Raw genomic sequence first — 15,519 nt, 5'->3', positions numbered from 1 at the left:
CTGTCCGTTTGCTCTTCTAGATTCATCTGACTGAGTGACCACACAAAACGGCATTTTTAGCTCAGCTCACGCCTTTAGTTTACGTTTGTGCAGAAGCCTGCACCATCCTGGGAATGAACAGCTGTCATTGATGTGAAGTCACCCAGTGGCTGCCAGATGCTCACTAGCAAATAATCAGTCATCAGACATATGAGCATACTTGCAGTACCAGTTATGGTGTCAACACATCAGATGTAAACCCCAGGTTTAGTCAGTTAAGACATCTTCCCTTAAGCCTTTCCTCATAAGTTTACACTGGGAGTCAACTGTACATACTTCACATCACCTCAGGAGAAACTGAGTATGTCAACAACAACAACATTACTGCTTGAGAAAGACTAAAGATTAAAAAGTTTAATGTTTTGCATGCCTATGCTGAGGTCTTGCATGTGGGAACATCAATCGAAAGTGGTTTGTTCATAATAGCAGAACTCAGCCTAATACTGCAGGTCAAGTTAACATTTTTTTTTAGAGAGTAATAAACAAACCAGGTTTGTGCCAAATTGCTTTACAACAAACATGAAACTATCACAAGACATAAGTACTTAAATACACACTGTACACATATACACACACACTGGCGAACGTAAATTCATGCATATCAATGTAGAATGCCAATCATGTCCAGAATCACTGCAGGGGTAGGCAAGGGAGTAAAAGTGGGTAGTATTTTCAGAGAGACTATTCCAGAGTCTTGGTGCAGCTACTGAGAAGGCCCTGTCTCTGTAAATGTTTTCTACAAGACCGTGGGATAGTTATCAACTCTTGATCTGTCGATCTGAGGGGCCTAGCTGTACCGTATGAGGATAGAAGTTCGGGGCGAGACCGTGCAGGGCTTTAAACCCAAACAGAAGAATCTTGTTGGGAATTTGATACCGAACGGGGAGTGCTGGTACAGGCGTAATATGTTCTCTTTCTTTTTTTTGCGTTTGCATAGGAGTCTGGCTGCAGCATAATCTCCCAGTTGTAAGCAGTGAATAGTGGCCTGGTTGATACCAAAATACAGGGAGTTACAGTCGTCTAGTCTTAAAGGGATATTAGAACATAGATTACTTTTCTGACTGAAAACTAATCAGGACATGTTCAAGAATTTGACATCTTTGGAGAAAATGCTGTTTTTCAGTCTCGGGGCTCGTGCATATATTGTCCTGTATTGTCCGCCAGAGGGGAGTAGTTTGAAGAGGTGGTGGGCAGGTTGAGTTGGTCACGGAGGATGTTGGTGGCCCTTCCCCGACATCAGGCCCGGTAGTGTGTCCAAATCATGTTTTGGGCCTTCTTTATGACCCTCTGCAGAGCTATCTGGTCCTTCCTGGTGCAGCCGGCACACCACGCAGTGATGCAGGACATCAGGATACTCTCCACTGTGCATCACTCAAAGTTCAGGAGAAGGTTCTGCGATTCTGGCTCTCCTCAGATGTCGCCACCTCACAGCCTTGTCTCTGAGTGACCACATAAAGGGTTAATCTGCCACCTGCGTGTTCTTGACTGTTGACAACCTAAAATGAGTTACAACGCACTAAAAACATATTATATAAATGGGACCATTGATAAAAGTTCTGTTTTTCTGGTCTCAGCAATGCAAATCATTGTTTGACTGTCTGAACGGATGCATATGTGACCTACAGAAGAACAATTGTATTGTATAGATTTCACACTCATTTGTCTCATACGGGTTATCTTTTACTCAACCCTACACTGGCCTTTGTTTTGTCAGCTTAATATTTATCTTTTAAACAACACTCAAATTAAGTACAATGATCAACACAAAGATAATGAGTCAGCAGGGGAAAAAAGAAACAGGATGCAAAAGGCTGTTTGACCATATATGGATTATTGAGCGGGTTTACCTCCTCCTGTGATATATAAAAAGGGAAGTCACTGAAGCTGCTGTACCACTTTTGTGAAGCAGCCAATGTAGTTCTGCATACGGATTCTAAATTCTTTGCCAGGGGATGTACTCCTGAGAAGCGAATGACGAAACAAATTTTGCTTTTATTCACATTCAGAGGATTGGTAAGAAAAGGGAAAAAGGGGAAAAAGAGAAAATGGCCAATTTTATATTACGGAAAGCTGAACCCAGTGATGTGTCCGATATCATGCGACTCATAAAGGTAAGCCAAATGTTTAAGTCTATTTTTATTGTTAATTTTAACAATATGACATTTGAAAGGAATCTGTTAACTCTTTTTAATCAATTGTATTTCCAGTTAAAAGCATAAGTTATGGCTTTCTTGTTTCTTTGCCTTTCAGGAACTAGCTAAGTTTGAGGAAATGGAGGAGAAGGTCGTGCTGACCGAGAAAGGTGCTTTAACCCGCTTGATGTTCAACATTGTGTACATATATTTACCAGGATTTTCAAAAATAGTTTTCAATCTTCACATAGTCTCATAAAGTCAATGTCCCACTTGTAGATTTACTTGAAGATGGCTTTGGAGATCATCCATTCTACCACTGTTTAGTTGCTGAAGTCCCAAAAGTGCAGAGCCCAGAAGGTAAAAACATATCTAACAGAAAACTCTTTACAATCTATGAGTCTTATTTCTTAAGAAATAGTTCAACCCCTTTAAATTAAACTCCTATTTTGTTGGGTTTTCTTCTAGGGTACACTGTGATTGGCTTTGCCATGTACTACTTCACATATGACCCTTGGATTGGAAAGCTGCTCTACTTGGAAGACTTTTACGTCATGCAGGAGTTTCGGGGTAAGATTGTCAAGAAGTGCCGTTTCATAATGGTGGTTAAGGTTAATGAGTTACAGAGGAAGTCTTGAAGGGAAGTTGTACACTCCCTCTCATGAACTTACTGTTATTTGTACTCTTTACATTTGATCTTTCACCAGGTTTGGGCATTGGATCACAAATCCTGAAGGTTCTGAGCGAGGTACTGTAACTAATGTACAATTAAAGCTTCTTTGGATGCAACTTTATTTCAACTATAATCAACACTTCATATGTCCTTATGTTTTGTCCTTTCTTCCCCATATAGACGGCGATGAAGACTCGCTGTAGCGGCATGCACTTCATTGTAGCAGAAAACAACACCAAGTCTATTGAGTTTTACAAGCGAAGAGGAGCAGCTGATCTCTCCTCAGCGGAGGGCTGGCGTCTTTTTGAGATTGAAAAAGAGGATCTGCTGAAAATGACCGCCAAATAAGAGTTGACTTTTTATTGATTTGTGCTGACTGTTGGGTGATAGTGATAATCATGTTTTGTTTGGTCAGTCTTAATAAATATAAAGCTTATCTTTGATAATACATGTTTTCTGCTCATTTGAGTTAATCTGAAATGTAGAAAGACATCTGCTGTAATGTAATGAATAACTGAAATGGCAAAATTCTCTCATGATTTGAGAAAAGTCACAAACAATAAACATGATTTTGTTTATCAGAATGTATTTTTCTTCTTTTAACAATTTAATCAATCATTACCTCTGTTTCATGTTGCAACACTGTGTTGGGCATTGACCCCAAGGTTGGGAACACTGGAGTAATTATTGGCAGTGATTTTGTTTTGCTTTCATATTTTGTAATACCATATACAATACATCTATACATTTTGAAATAACTTCTGAATTAAAGGGTACCCAGGAATTAGTCTTGTGATACCAGACAATTAGAGATCTTTGTCGACTAATCAGTTGATCAAAGTGTTTAGAGACTGACTTGTGAGTCTAACCAGGAATGAACCTTTGGTTGTAGTATTACAAATACAATGTTACACAACTTTATTAATCCACATGTGCCAGTAGTTTAGAATCCATGGTCAAGGTTTAAGCTCCTTTATTTAAGCAAAAAGAGCAAGATCAAAACATAACAAATACCATTACAAGTAAAAGTTCTGTATTGAAAATGTTGCCGTTAAAGTAAAGAAGTAGCCTATTATCAGCTAAATGTATTTTAAGTATTACAAGTAAAAGTAGCCCACTCATTATGCAGCAGAATGGTCCCTGTCCGTGTTATGTTGTTAAATATCATAATATGGGATTATTATTATAAACTGGAATTACGTTTTAACAAGTGTACATACTGTTAGTTTAATTCAATTTAAAACAAATATAGTGTGCTTTGTATATGCTATTAATTTGTAAATTAGCTGTGAGATGAATGTAGTTAAGTAAAAAGTACAATATTTTCCCTTAAAAGTAAAATGGTAATACTCAAGTAAAGTCCAAGTACATCAAATGTATACTTAAGTAGTAGTGATATACTTAAATGTATTCTAAAACTGCTTAAATTGTAGCCTACTACAAATACAGTTGATGGGTAAATGTTGGATATTTTCTTACTTTCTACCTCTGCATGCATCAAACATATTTTACTGTAGGATTCCTCACTGCAATATAAATTGGATTTATTGATTTATTGTCTTTTTTATATAAAATATTTCTTATTTTTGACTAGGAGGTTGAATGTATTGTGAAGAAACAATTGGGATTATACACTCAGGATGAAACTGATACTGTTGCAGGGTGTTTCATTGGAAACATGTCAGCGGTTTGTTTAAATGTTGGATGCTTTCGGTCTGGAGGTCATAGTGTAATCACTTTTTATTGTCCACCTCTCCGCTGCATACAAGTCTGCAGTTGGGAGAACCGAAGTAGTCCTTATACCATTACTAGCTACACCAACCTCGGGGCATAAACTAATTAAAATTAACACTGCAGTGCACGCTTTGACATAACCCGTTAGAACAGCGGTCCTCAGATTATGGCCTGTTTGGTGCCTGCCGGTGTTTTTTCCACCACAACCCTTCCGCATTTTCCTGCTGCTCTCTGGCTGTGACGTGTCGTGCTGACGGCGGCCTCGGAGCTGGAGGAGCAGGGGGCTGTAGCATGACAAGATCTGGCTCCAGACGTCCTGCTTTGCTTTCAGCGGAGCTCCAGAAACAACCCATAACCCCTCCTTCTCCGCTCCTCTCCGGCCCGCCCAAATAACACAAAATTCCCGACTGAATCCTGCCCGAGTCTGGGGGAACCAGGCGGCCTGGGAAGCCGAGGTGCGGACGGAGGCCATCCCTGCAGCATAAATCTGGTACGCGGGTCATTTCTTGCTCCTGGGGCACCCGTTTGCAGTGCTATGTTTGCATTTGTGCGTGTCCGTGTGTCTTTGTTTTTGCATGCATGTGGTATTTTAATTTATTTCTTCATTGTCACTGAGAGGCCGCAAAGGGTTGGGCCTTTTCTTCTCAGGCCCGGGCCTCAATAGAGGCCGTAATTGGTAATTCAGGCCTATACAGTTAGCTAGCAAGCCTGCTGAAAAGAATAGTTTTTGTAGCCGCCAGTTGTCGATGGATAATGTTATTTGTGATTTAAAATAAGAATTACTGGGGGTTGTAGCCTTTAACAGAAGCGCAATTCGCATTTTCTCATCGCCGAGTGGCATTTATAATTAGTGTTAAAATTAGCATTCGTCCAGACTCCAAGCTAACAAAATGGCGGACGCTAGTGTGATGAAAAACGGTTGTAGAAAACGAGTGTGTATAGCCCTGCTCCCGCTAGCTTGCTTTTGCAAATTTGCACATGTGTAAACTTAAACTAATATTCCTTATTTATTTTTGTCGTTTTATCTTACTGCATGCATGTCGGTGCAATCTTCTGTTCTTAAATGTGTGTTTTGGCCGTGAAAATCGGGACTTTACGTGTGTAGTGAGTGCTAACGCTGCTCCAGTGGTCAGTTGAGGACATTGCCGTTAATCACCTCGCCGTGGTTTACACTGTTTAGTCTGGCATGAATGAGTAACGTTGGTTAAGTTAGTGCGACCACCCTGGTCTTAATGTGTTGGCGGCATCTTTCACTGATACACTGTGTTGTGCACCACATCTCCATACACACACCGTTGCCATCATTTCCCACCAGGAAACATCTATTTATCTATCTATTTCATTTCCACTTAATGTACCATCCCCCACGATGGAAATTAAATGGCACCCCGACTGCATCATCCACAGCACTGTTTACATTTCTGCATCCCTCCCCCGTGTGTGTGTGTGTGTGTGTGTGTGACAGGGAGATATTTCTGTCACACATTATCTCACCTTCATCTCCATGATGAAGGTAACGTTAGTGCCTATTGGGCTGAAATATTTGTTTAGTTTTGGTAGCTGAGGTAGTGATGCAGACATTACAATTATGCCACAGACACAAGCTAACACTGCAAAACTATCTTAATCGTAATGTAATTGATTTTTGAGTGTTTCCCCACTCTAAATTCCCAAAATGTTCATGTGAGGCCAGATTTCTTTCCAGTGCATTTTTATTGTATTTATTTGTTACATTAAGTGACTTTATCTTGTTTGTGAAATGTCAAAACAAACAAAGTAACCTGTTCATTGCAGCAGCAGGATATACCACAGTGCAGTGGGTTATAAAAATGAGCAGTTGGTATGGTTTGAAAAAAAAAAGACTATGATAATATTCATTATTAAATATGTTTAATGACAGGGAATAGTTTGTTTATATACCATTGCTGATTCATTGACTAAGTACTGTGAAGTTGACCATTAAATTAATCCTTCAATGCCTGTTTTCAATACACGGTGCTGCAGAGTTGGACAGATTTAGGTCTCTACCAAATGTGTATTGAGGTTTGAAACCCAGCCCTATTTCTTTTAGAAATTTATCAAGTTCTCAGAAGCCAATATAGTATTTACTGCAAAATGACTCAACAGTCTTTTAATGGTGGATATCTATTAGCTGTTAAGGCAATGCTCAGGCTGCAGTAGTTGTGCAACGCCAGGCCAGTAGTCTCTCTATCATGTGAATTACATTAAAATGTCAAATTACTAACACGTCGGTCACACACACACACACACACACACCATTTTTTACTTCAACAAGCAAAGGATGACAAGCTCATTGTGGCTTTCCCATGGCATATCTGGAAAATATATGATTCTGTATAGGTCAACATACAACTTTAAAATTTCGTTTGATGATCTGCTTCTTCGGGTTTTTTGTTAGAATTTGTTTTTAAATCATTTTAAAATCACAATAATGACCATGAACACACATGTGATTTTGGCTTGTGTGTGGGTGCAGATTCTATTGCTTGAGATTCAGTTTGTAGCACACATGGCAGACGGAAAATCATAAATCTTTTGACATTTATCAATACAAATCATTATTATACAGTTAATTGACTTGGGTGACCTGCAGTCAATTGAACATGTCTGCTAGGCGAGTTATCATAATGAAGAAAAATTACTGAATAAAATAATACTTGAAGGTTTAGTGATGGACTGATTTTAAGTTACTCTAATGAGTAACAGCAGGATAATAAATGACCAATCTATCACTCGATGAGTTTATTTGCATGTTTCTTCTGTTTAGCTTTGTTTCCAAAGGTCTAAACTTTCTATCATTTTGCTTTCAGCGGTCCAGTAACAAATGCAGTGTGAGGACAATGGATGAGGATGTCACCAGGCTTGCAATACATTCTGAAGAGCCTAAAATAATATTACACGGATCGGGTAATTAGCCATACTTTTATTAATGTGTGTTTTTATTTATACAATGTATGTGTGAGTTCTGATAGACGTGGTAGTGTTTCAAAAAGTAGGATTCTTTGATTAACCAGATAACTTGGAAGTGTTTGAAACAGGATGTTTTGGTTGTGTGGTGTCAGTAGGAGATCAGTAACAACATTTAACTTGCCATTTAAAACATCCACACACAATTATCGTGATTTAATTGGGTAATCCTGCTTCTTCCAGATGAGGGTGGTGCCGGCGGGCAGGAGTTTGTTGTGGAGCTTCAAGAGACTGTGTTGGTGTCAGAAGGCGAGGGGGAAGGCATGGCAGTTCACAGGTTTGCACCAGACGAGCTAGTCATCCAGGATGCTGTTGAGGATGTGGTTTCTGAATATGTGCACTGCGACGAAGATGAAGATGTCGCAGTAGAAACCTGCGTGATGGCTCTTGATGGTGATGAGGAAGGTGTTGCCATGGGTGACATCCCTGAAGATGGGCTGGACCCAGACCAGCAGGAGGACGACCAAGATGGCTGTGGAGATTATCTAATGATATCCTGTAAGTTTACATATCTGCTTACTGGGAGAGAATTTAAAATGTGCCATTGTACTGGAGAGCATACTTAGGGATAGGGCCTAAACATTCAAGAGGGATTTAAATACGATTGCTTAAACCAACTTTAAAGGTGGTTTAAGACGCATTCTCGCCAGATGTTAAAAAGGTGTAAATGTATCACTCTCCAAGAGCATACGTAACCTTTACTCCTCCCGTAGTGTAACTTTCTCAGTTTTCTTGAATGTTCAGCTCTCATACAGAAGCCTTTTCATATATATTTTCCTTTACTTAATTATCACTAATTAACATCAATGTAATGTAAATGTGCCAAAATGCTTATTTTCATCTGCTGATCCTTGGCAGGTGCATGTTAACTATCTTGTCACCTTGATTTTTGTTGTATAAATAAGACAAAATTGTTTCCAGAACATTGACTCTGATTACTGTCACTTCTGCGCAGCTACAGAGTTTAAAAAAAACTATTTTAGACTGTAACAAATGTCAAATGTTAAACATCTCTTGTACATAGCCACATAATTGGCCCAAGAGGCCAGTATACTTTCACTGTGCAATAATTGCTGCAATTATGCAGCGCTGACTGCCCCTCTGTACATTTTCCTAATCTAACAACCCAAAGTGGTACTTCACAATCTGAAAATGAAACAGACTGTCATTACCAATTAGTATTTGAATCTCTACATAATGTGTAAGTGGACGTGCAGAGAGATGAGAAACTGTTAAGACTTTCTGTAGTATTGATAAACCAGAACTAGCACTAAACCAACTGTTTTGGAGATAATTAATGGCTCTAGATTGATTGAGTATTCAGACAGGCTTGTGTAAAAATAGAAAGGGTATTAATTACAATAAATATTACAGATTCTATATTGAAACAATATCCAAGCTTCATCTTCACTTAACATCAATAGTGATGGAGTATTAAGCATTTATGTTGTCAGAATTTAGACCCCACTAGACACTTGCATGTCTTTAATGAATGTGATGTGTGTGTCCCTCATTAGTGGACGAAGCTGGCAAAATGGTGTCAGAGGATGGAACAGAGGTAACGGTGGAGGGAGCTGTCGAAGACCAGGAAGTGGAGAAGGATGAGGATGGGCAGGAAGTGATAAAGGTGTACATCTTCAAGGCTGATTCTGGGGAGGACGACATGGGTGAGTAGCAATCAAGCTTAAACCTATTTTAGGAATAATGAAAGGTCTAAGTATAGCCTAAGTATTAGTGATTGCCACGAAATACAATATTTGTTGTGGGTTTTGTCCCTGAAAAGGCTTTTTCAAATTGTCTTAGAATATACTATAAATAAAGCAAAATACAGAGAAGTCTGCTCCAATCTACCGCACGGCTTAGTTTCTGTTACATCAACCACTAAGCAGATATAACTGTTTTTTTAACTGTCTTGTTTATTCAAAGAACTTGCTCTTTAGTGAAGGTTATTAGCCAAATAAAACAGGGTATCTGCAGATCTTGAAATATTTTGAAAAGCATTTAATTCAGGTTCCAAAAAAAGAGCGTTTCCATCATACCTTTTTATTCTTTAGCCAATATCATTGTGAAACAAGTATTATAATTGTGTTATTACATCTTCAGAAGTATTAAATGTAACTTGATGAAACCGTGGAAAGGTTTGAGGGTTCAGTTTCCCACATGCTACTTAAAAGGTGTTTTTAATTCTGCAGGAGAATCGGTTGACATCAGCGATGGCGACACGGAGAGTGTGGCGTTAACAGAGTCTTCAGGCCAAACGCTCAGAGAGAAGATGGTTTACATGTCTGTCGGGGATTCTCATCACAATCAAGGGAACCATGGTGAGTCGCTCAGATCTAACAAGCGGGGATGACTATCATGAAACTAAACGTTACTAGTTTTTTGGTTTTGTACATGTTGGGCTCATCTACAGGTGGGTCCAAGGTGACTGATGAGGTTTATATGGAGGTGGTGGTAGGAGGCGAAGAGCCAGTAACTCACGACCGCTCGTATGACAGCGTGTCTCTAAGCAAGGACTTCATGCCTGTGGCCTGGGCAGCTGCTTATGGTCAGCACCCCTGTCTATTAAATTGCTTTTAAAACAACACTGGAAGCCTGTGCATCAGTCACGTCTCTTGAGTGTCTTGGCTTAAGCTGTACAGATGCTGGTGTTGTTTATTTTTGTGTTAAAGACATTCTGTCCGTCTCACAGGTGCGGAGGATAGCGAGAGTTGTGAAAACCGAAACGGCGCAGCCAGCGCACTGCTGCACATCGATGAATCTGACGGTGTTGATGAAATCAATAGACAACGCAACAAGAGCAAGAGACGGTCGGAGCCTCGCCAGGTACAGACAGGTAAGAGCAACACAAAGTTTGTGGATTGTTTTCTCTCATCGCACTGCAAAGAAACCTCTTAGATCAAAACTGCTACACTGGAGCGGTTCAGATCTCAGCAGCAGAAGAAGGGATTCATTAAGGATGAAAGCTGCAACTGCATTATTTCCATTATTAAGTTGGAAAGGATTTCCCGTAATTCTTAAGAAATTAACCGGTTATTTGGAGCTATCAAACGCAAAATTGACTGAAACTGACATCCATACTACTTATACTACTTGTGTCACCATGTAGTCCACCCTCATGGACTTGGCACTTAACCTGTTTCTCTCCAGCTCCGTCGGTGACTTGTTGCTGGAGTTAAACTGCTTCTATAGCTTATGTCCTTTGCACAAGCTTATCAGCTGTTCACAGTTACCTTTTTTAAAGCTTTTGAACATGTGAACAAGTACATTATAATTGACCTATATGCTATTTTTAAGCCATTAGCTCTGCTTCTAACACTGAGGACCTCTAAATATGGTGCATGTTTATGTTCCGCTCCTTTTGGTTTTGAATTTGATGTATTCCCAGATGATTTTAATAAAAACACTTTTATATGCAGTCCCACTTGATTTGAATACTAATGTGTGGCTGCTTGTTTTATAATATATTTATATTATATACTTTTCATAATACTCACTCTTTACATAGGTTAAAACAGGGGTGCCCACACCTATTTGGCTTATGAGCTACCAGGTCCAGGTGATCTATCTCTATTAAAAAATTGCAACGGTGGGGGGGTGCTGTCTGAGGTTTGTGCGGGCGCTGGTTCATTCCTCTCCTTTCCTCTGCTCTGTAGGTGTGTGTGGGAGAGGGGAGGAGGGAACGTGCATGGCAAGAAAGAATGGATTTCAGGGGGCGTGGGGTTCTGTTGGGGGAATCTCTCTCTCTCTCTCTCTCTCTCTCTCTCTCTCTCTCTCTCTCTCTCTCTCTCTCTCTCATCTCTCTCTCTCTCTCTCTCCTCTCTCTCTCTCTCTCTCTCTATCTCTCTCTCTCTCTCTCTCTCTATCTCTCTCTCTCTCTCTCTCTCTCTCTCTCTCTCTCTCTCTTATCTCTCTCTTCTTTCTTTCTTTCTTTCTTTCTTTTCTCTTCTTAACGGTGCACACTACTCGCGATCGACCTTTTGGGCACCCCTGGGTTAAAATGATCATATAAACAACATTAATCGCACGTTAAAAGCAGAGTTTTCATTTGGGATTGGAATATGGTCAGATTGTTGCAATGTTATTTGTTATTATTTGAAAAGGATTGGTGTCATATCCGTTTCCCTCTTGTCATTTTTCTCTCCAGCCATCATCATCGGTCCATATGGTCAGCCTCTCACAGTTTACCCCTGCATGCTCTGTGGTAAAAAGTTCAAGTCACGAGGCTTCCTGAAACGCCACACCAAGAATCATCACCAGGAAGTTCTCACGAGGAAAAAGTACCAATGTACAGACTGTGACTTTACCACCAACAAGAAAGCCAGCCTCCACAACCACATGGAGGTGCACGCTTTGAGCAGCAAGGCCCCTTTCGAGTGTGAAATGTGTGGCAAGGAGTTTCACCAGCAAGCGGCGCTGTTCTCTCACAGACTGCAGCACCACCATCGAGAGCCCAAGAGCCAGCCACCTCCAACGCCGACCAAGATGCATAAATGCAAGTTCTGTGACTATGAGACAGCCGAGCAAGGGCTGCTCAATCGGCACTTGTTGGCAGTACACAGTAAAAGCTTCCCCCACATCTGTGTGGAATGTGGAAAAGGTTTTCGACACCCTTCAGAATTGAAGAAACACATGCGTACGCACACGGGTGAGAAGCCTTACTCCTGCCTGTACTGCGACTACAAGTCAGCCGATTCCTCTAATCTCAAGACGCACATCAAGACTAAGCATAGCAAAGAGATGCCATACAAATGTGAACGCTGTTTCCAGACCTTTGCAGAGGAGGAGGAGTTAATGCAGCACGGACTAACACACGAGGAGAATAAGACCCACCATTGTGCCCACTGTGATCACAAAAGTTCCAACTCCAGTGACCTGAAACGCCATATCATCTCTGTTCACACCAAGGATTATCCACACAAATGTGCCATCTGTGGTAAAGGTTTCCACCGGCCGTCTGAACTAAAGAAGCACTCGGTATCCCATCGCACCAAGAAACTCCATCAGTGCCGGCACTGCAACTTCAAAATTGCAGACCCTTTTGTTCTCAGTCGCCATATCTTGTCTGTCCACACAAAGGAGCAACAGGCCTCTCCTGAAAAGACTGAGTCTAAGAGGACAGAGACACACACTCCTGTAGTGTCACCTAAGAAGTCTGCACCGAGCGCAGTCCAGCGCCTCTGGCCAGGCTGGCAGAGTAAGTGCAGCCAGCTTAGCCAGCAGTGTGACTGTAGTTATTGGCAAAGGACAAAAAGAAAGGAGAATCTACCAGTGCCAGTACTGTGACTACAGCACCGGTGACGCTTCGGGTTTCAAGCGACACGTGATTTCCATTCACACTAAAGACTATCCGCACCGCTGCGAGATCTGTTCGAAAGGGTTCCGACGACCCTCGGAGAAGAACCAGCATATCATGCGCCACCACAAGGACGTGGTGCAGGCAGAGTGACTCTGACCGAGCCAAATACTGTGCCACAACAAAGAACAATGTTGAAGCACCCATCACACCCCAATCTCTGCACCCTCAGCACAACACCAGTCACACTGAAGTAATGTGGCCTGTGTGCGTGCTGCACTTAGTCCGTTCTGTTGTTTTGTCCTTTTTTGATCGTCAGCCTAATGTTTGTTCAGAAATGTATACACATGTACATAACATTAATGGTCTGTCCCGAGTTAGCAACAGAACCCCTCCGTAGACTTGCACTTTTAACTGCATGTCCCTTTGCTGGTGACAGTGTGCATGGCAGATTGTGCAGATGTCTCTTTGTAGATAAACATTTTTTTTACATTTTGCAGGCAGCAATCAGGTGTCAATCACAATGGTCCTAATTATGTGTCTCAAAACTTTGTGATTTGCAAACAGTTTGCGTCATTTTGTTAAAATGTGCTGAACACAGCAGTATGGATTAGCAACCTTTTCCCAGTAGCACTTGCCATCTTGGTAAAGATCGTGTGTGTGTGTGTGTGTGTGTGTCCTCCCACGATAACTACTGATATAATGCAAGTACACTTCCATTATTCAGAGATTGGAATGTAAAAAGAATATTCAAATATCCTTTTCATTAATAAATCACACAACAAAAATATAATTAAAATGGGCTCTGATAACACAAATGTGCAATGTCTGAGCAACGCTCAAGTCTTATGATAGTAGGAAAACCCTGCTGTTTATTCTGGAATCGTGCTAGCTAAAATGTTGGTGACATTCTTATGTAAACAAACGTGCATGTGAACACAACGGGCAATATCGAGGTTAGCAAAAATGATTATGTCCATATATTGTATGATAAGTCGTCAACGTAATTATCGTGACGGGGGTGTGTGTGTGTGAGAGAGAGAGAGAGAGTGAATGAATGACAAACAAAGCAAGCATCTGTTGTGCTTCCTGGTGCTCCGACCCCACCACTCTGTAACAGTGCTTTTCGTTGTGTTGTTAAAAACACAAGGCTGCCTGTGTACAGCACTCAGAGAAAGGAAACGATCCTTCTTAGCTTCGTACACACAGGTCTTCTACGATCATGGAATTAACACAAAATACACAGTGAAATAGTGGATGTGTCATGGTAGTGAATAAAAGTTCACATATGCACCTAATATCACGATGCGATCAATACCCTGTCACTTGATTATCATATACCTATGATATTTCAGTTTTAAGTCAGTAAGTGTACTGTAAGGTGTTCAGAACAAGTGCCCAAAGCAGTGGAGATGAAGCCCTGACTGACAGTATTTTTATCCAATAATGCTACCTGGAGAATGAAATCCCATTAATTTGAAAAGGCTGATTTTTAATTTTTTGTGATGACCATTATTCCTGATGACAAGCTTTTCGGGCGAATGGATTCTTTTTCTATGAACAAGCCAATCATGTCAATATAGCTATTAAATCACAGAAAGCGCTCACAAGCTTTTCACAAACTCACACAAGAAAAGTTCACATCAGTGTCCCAATGTAACTGCCCTGAACAGGAATCATGCAGTGTAACTGGTGCTGCTGTTATGAAACTTTGTACTGAACTCTTTGTTTTTCGCCCTCACAGATGTACTTTTGCCAGTAGAAAGGGAAAATGTATATCTTTTTTTTTTTTTTTTAGACGCAAATTCAAAAGACAGGTGCTGGTGGTGTACTTGTACTATGGCTTTTTACCTTTTTGTTATCACCTGTGATTATTCCTGTTTTTATATTTATTTCATTTACAAGTTGTTGTATAGTTAAGTGTAACTAGACTTCTATGGGACGTAAATTATTGTTTTGTATACAAATCTGTACAAAGCGTGTAGATGTAAACACTTGATAAAAGGAAATCTGAACTGTGTTGTTATGGATGTACTTCAACGTATTTGTTAAAAAAGGTAATAAAATCAAAGTATTTTAGCCGTTTGTGTTCTATTGGCCCACAAAGATGTGTTTTACTTATTGTTAAGTCACTGTTCTGAATTAAACGGCTGTCTTCGAAGTAATCTGTTGAAGAGAAAGTTTCTCTGATCGCCTAAAGTGTGACAGTAAAGATGTCCTGGAGATTTCTTGTAACCAAACGAGTTATGTTTACAGTCTGTGTAAATCATCAAAACACATCGCGTGTGTCGTTAAGGTCTGACCGACGCATCATATCTATGTTCTTCCTCTTAAAACATTCGCAAAGCCTATATTTAAGTTTAAAACCTGCATAGTTTACTAGCCTGCGGTAGTCTTCTTTTCTGCCTTTGTGTGTTTTTGTCACCCATCCAAGACAAACGGGCCCACTACAGCGCTACTACAGATATTATAAAACTCCACAGTGAACATTTTAAGACGAGTATGTACAAGCACACTTTTGTGACAACTAGTTTGGAGGCAGTCGTGGTCCAATATTCAACTTACACTACTGTAATGTGGAAACCTGAAACCACACACACACACTGAGAATGGACTTTTCAGTGAAGTAGGAGACGTCTTGTGTTAAACTTTGAAAA

General features: G+C 40.4%; 2 protein-coding genes across 2 annotated transcripts; both read left to right on the top strand.

Annotated features, from left to right (window-relative positions):
* The first annotated feature begins 1,919 nt into the window (after positions 1–1,919).
* On the top strand, positions 1,920–3,428 carry LOC115018926 (diamine acetyltransferase 1-like). The gene is made up of 6 exons (XM_029448198.1): positions 1,920–2,150; positions 2,290–2,341; positions 2,451–2,531; positions 2,640–2,741; positions 2,879–2,919; positions 3,025–3,428. Exons 1-6 carry the CDS (start codon positions 2,085–2,087, stop codon positions 3,190–3,192), a joined length of 510 nt encoding a protein of 169 aa, XP_029304058.1. The 5' UTR covers positions 1,920–2,084; the 3' UTR covers positions 3,193–3,428.
* Positions 3,429–4,664: 1,236 nt separating this feature from the next.
* On the top strand, positions 4,665–15,027 carry LOC115019069 (zinc finger Y-chromosomal protein 1). The gene is given in 9 exon segments (XM_029448405.1): positions 4,665–5,068; positions 7,410–7,506; positions 7,750–8,064; positions 9,084–9,233; positions 9,759–9,887; positions 9,980–10,114; positions 10,259–10,402; positions 11,714–12,735; positions 12,737–15,027. Coding segments are annotated over 8 exon segments (2,241 nt in total). The 5' UTR covers positions 4,665–5,068; positions 7,410–7,439; the 3' UTR covers positions 13,016–15,027.
* The last annotated feature ends 492 nt before the right edge of the window (positions 15,028–15,519 follow it).

Source organism: Cottoperca gobio, chromosome 14 (assembly GCF_900634415.1).
Source record: "Cottoperca gobio chromosome 14, fCotGob3.1, whole genome shotgun sequence".
Lineage (NCBI taxonomy): Eukaryota > Metazoa > Chordata > Actinopteri > Perciformes > Bovichtidae > Cottoperca > Cottoperca gobio.
This window is presented reverse-complemented; position numbering and strand designations above follow the sequence as displayed.

Bases quoted from the DNA above. Each gene is read 5' to 3' on its own strand.
- LOC115018926 (XM_029448198.1), top strand. From the start codon at position 2,085: ATGGCCAATTTTATATTACGGAAAGCTGAACCCAGTGATGTGTCCGAT. The intron at 2,151-2,289 runs GTAAGCCAAATG...TTTGCCTTTCAG, and splicing joins ATATCATGCGACTCATAAAG to GAACTAGCTAAGTTTGAGGA. The intron at 2,742-2,878 runs GTAAGATTGTCA...ATCTTTCACCAG, and splicing joins CGTCATGCAGGAGTTTCGGG to GTTTGGGCATTGGATCACAA.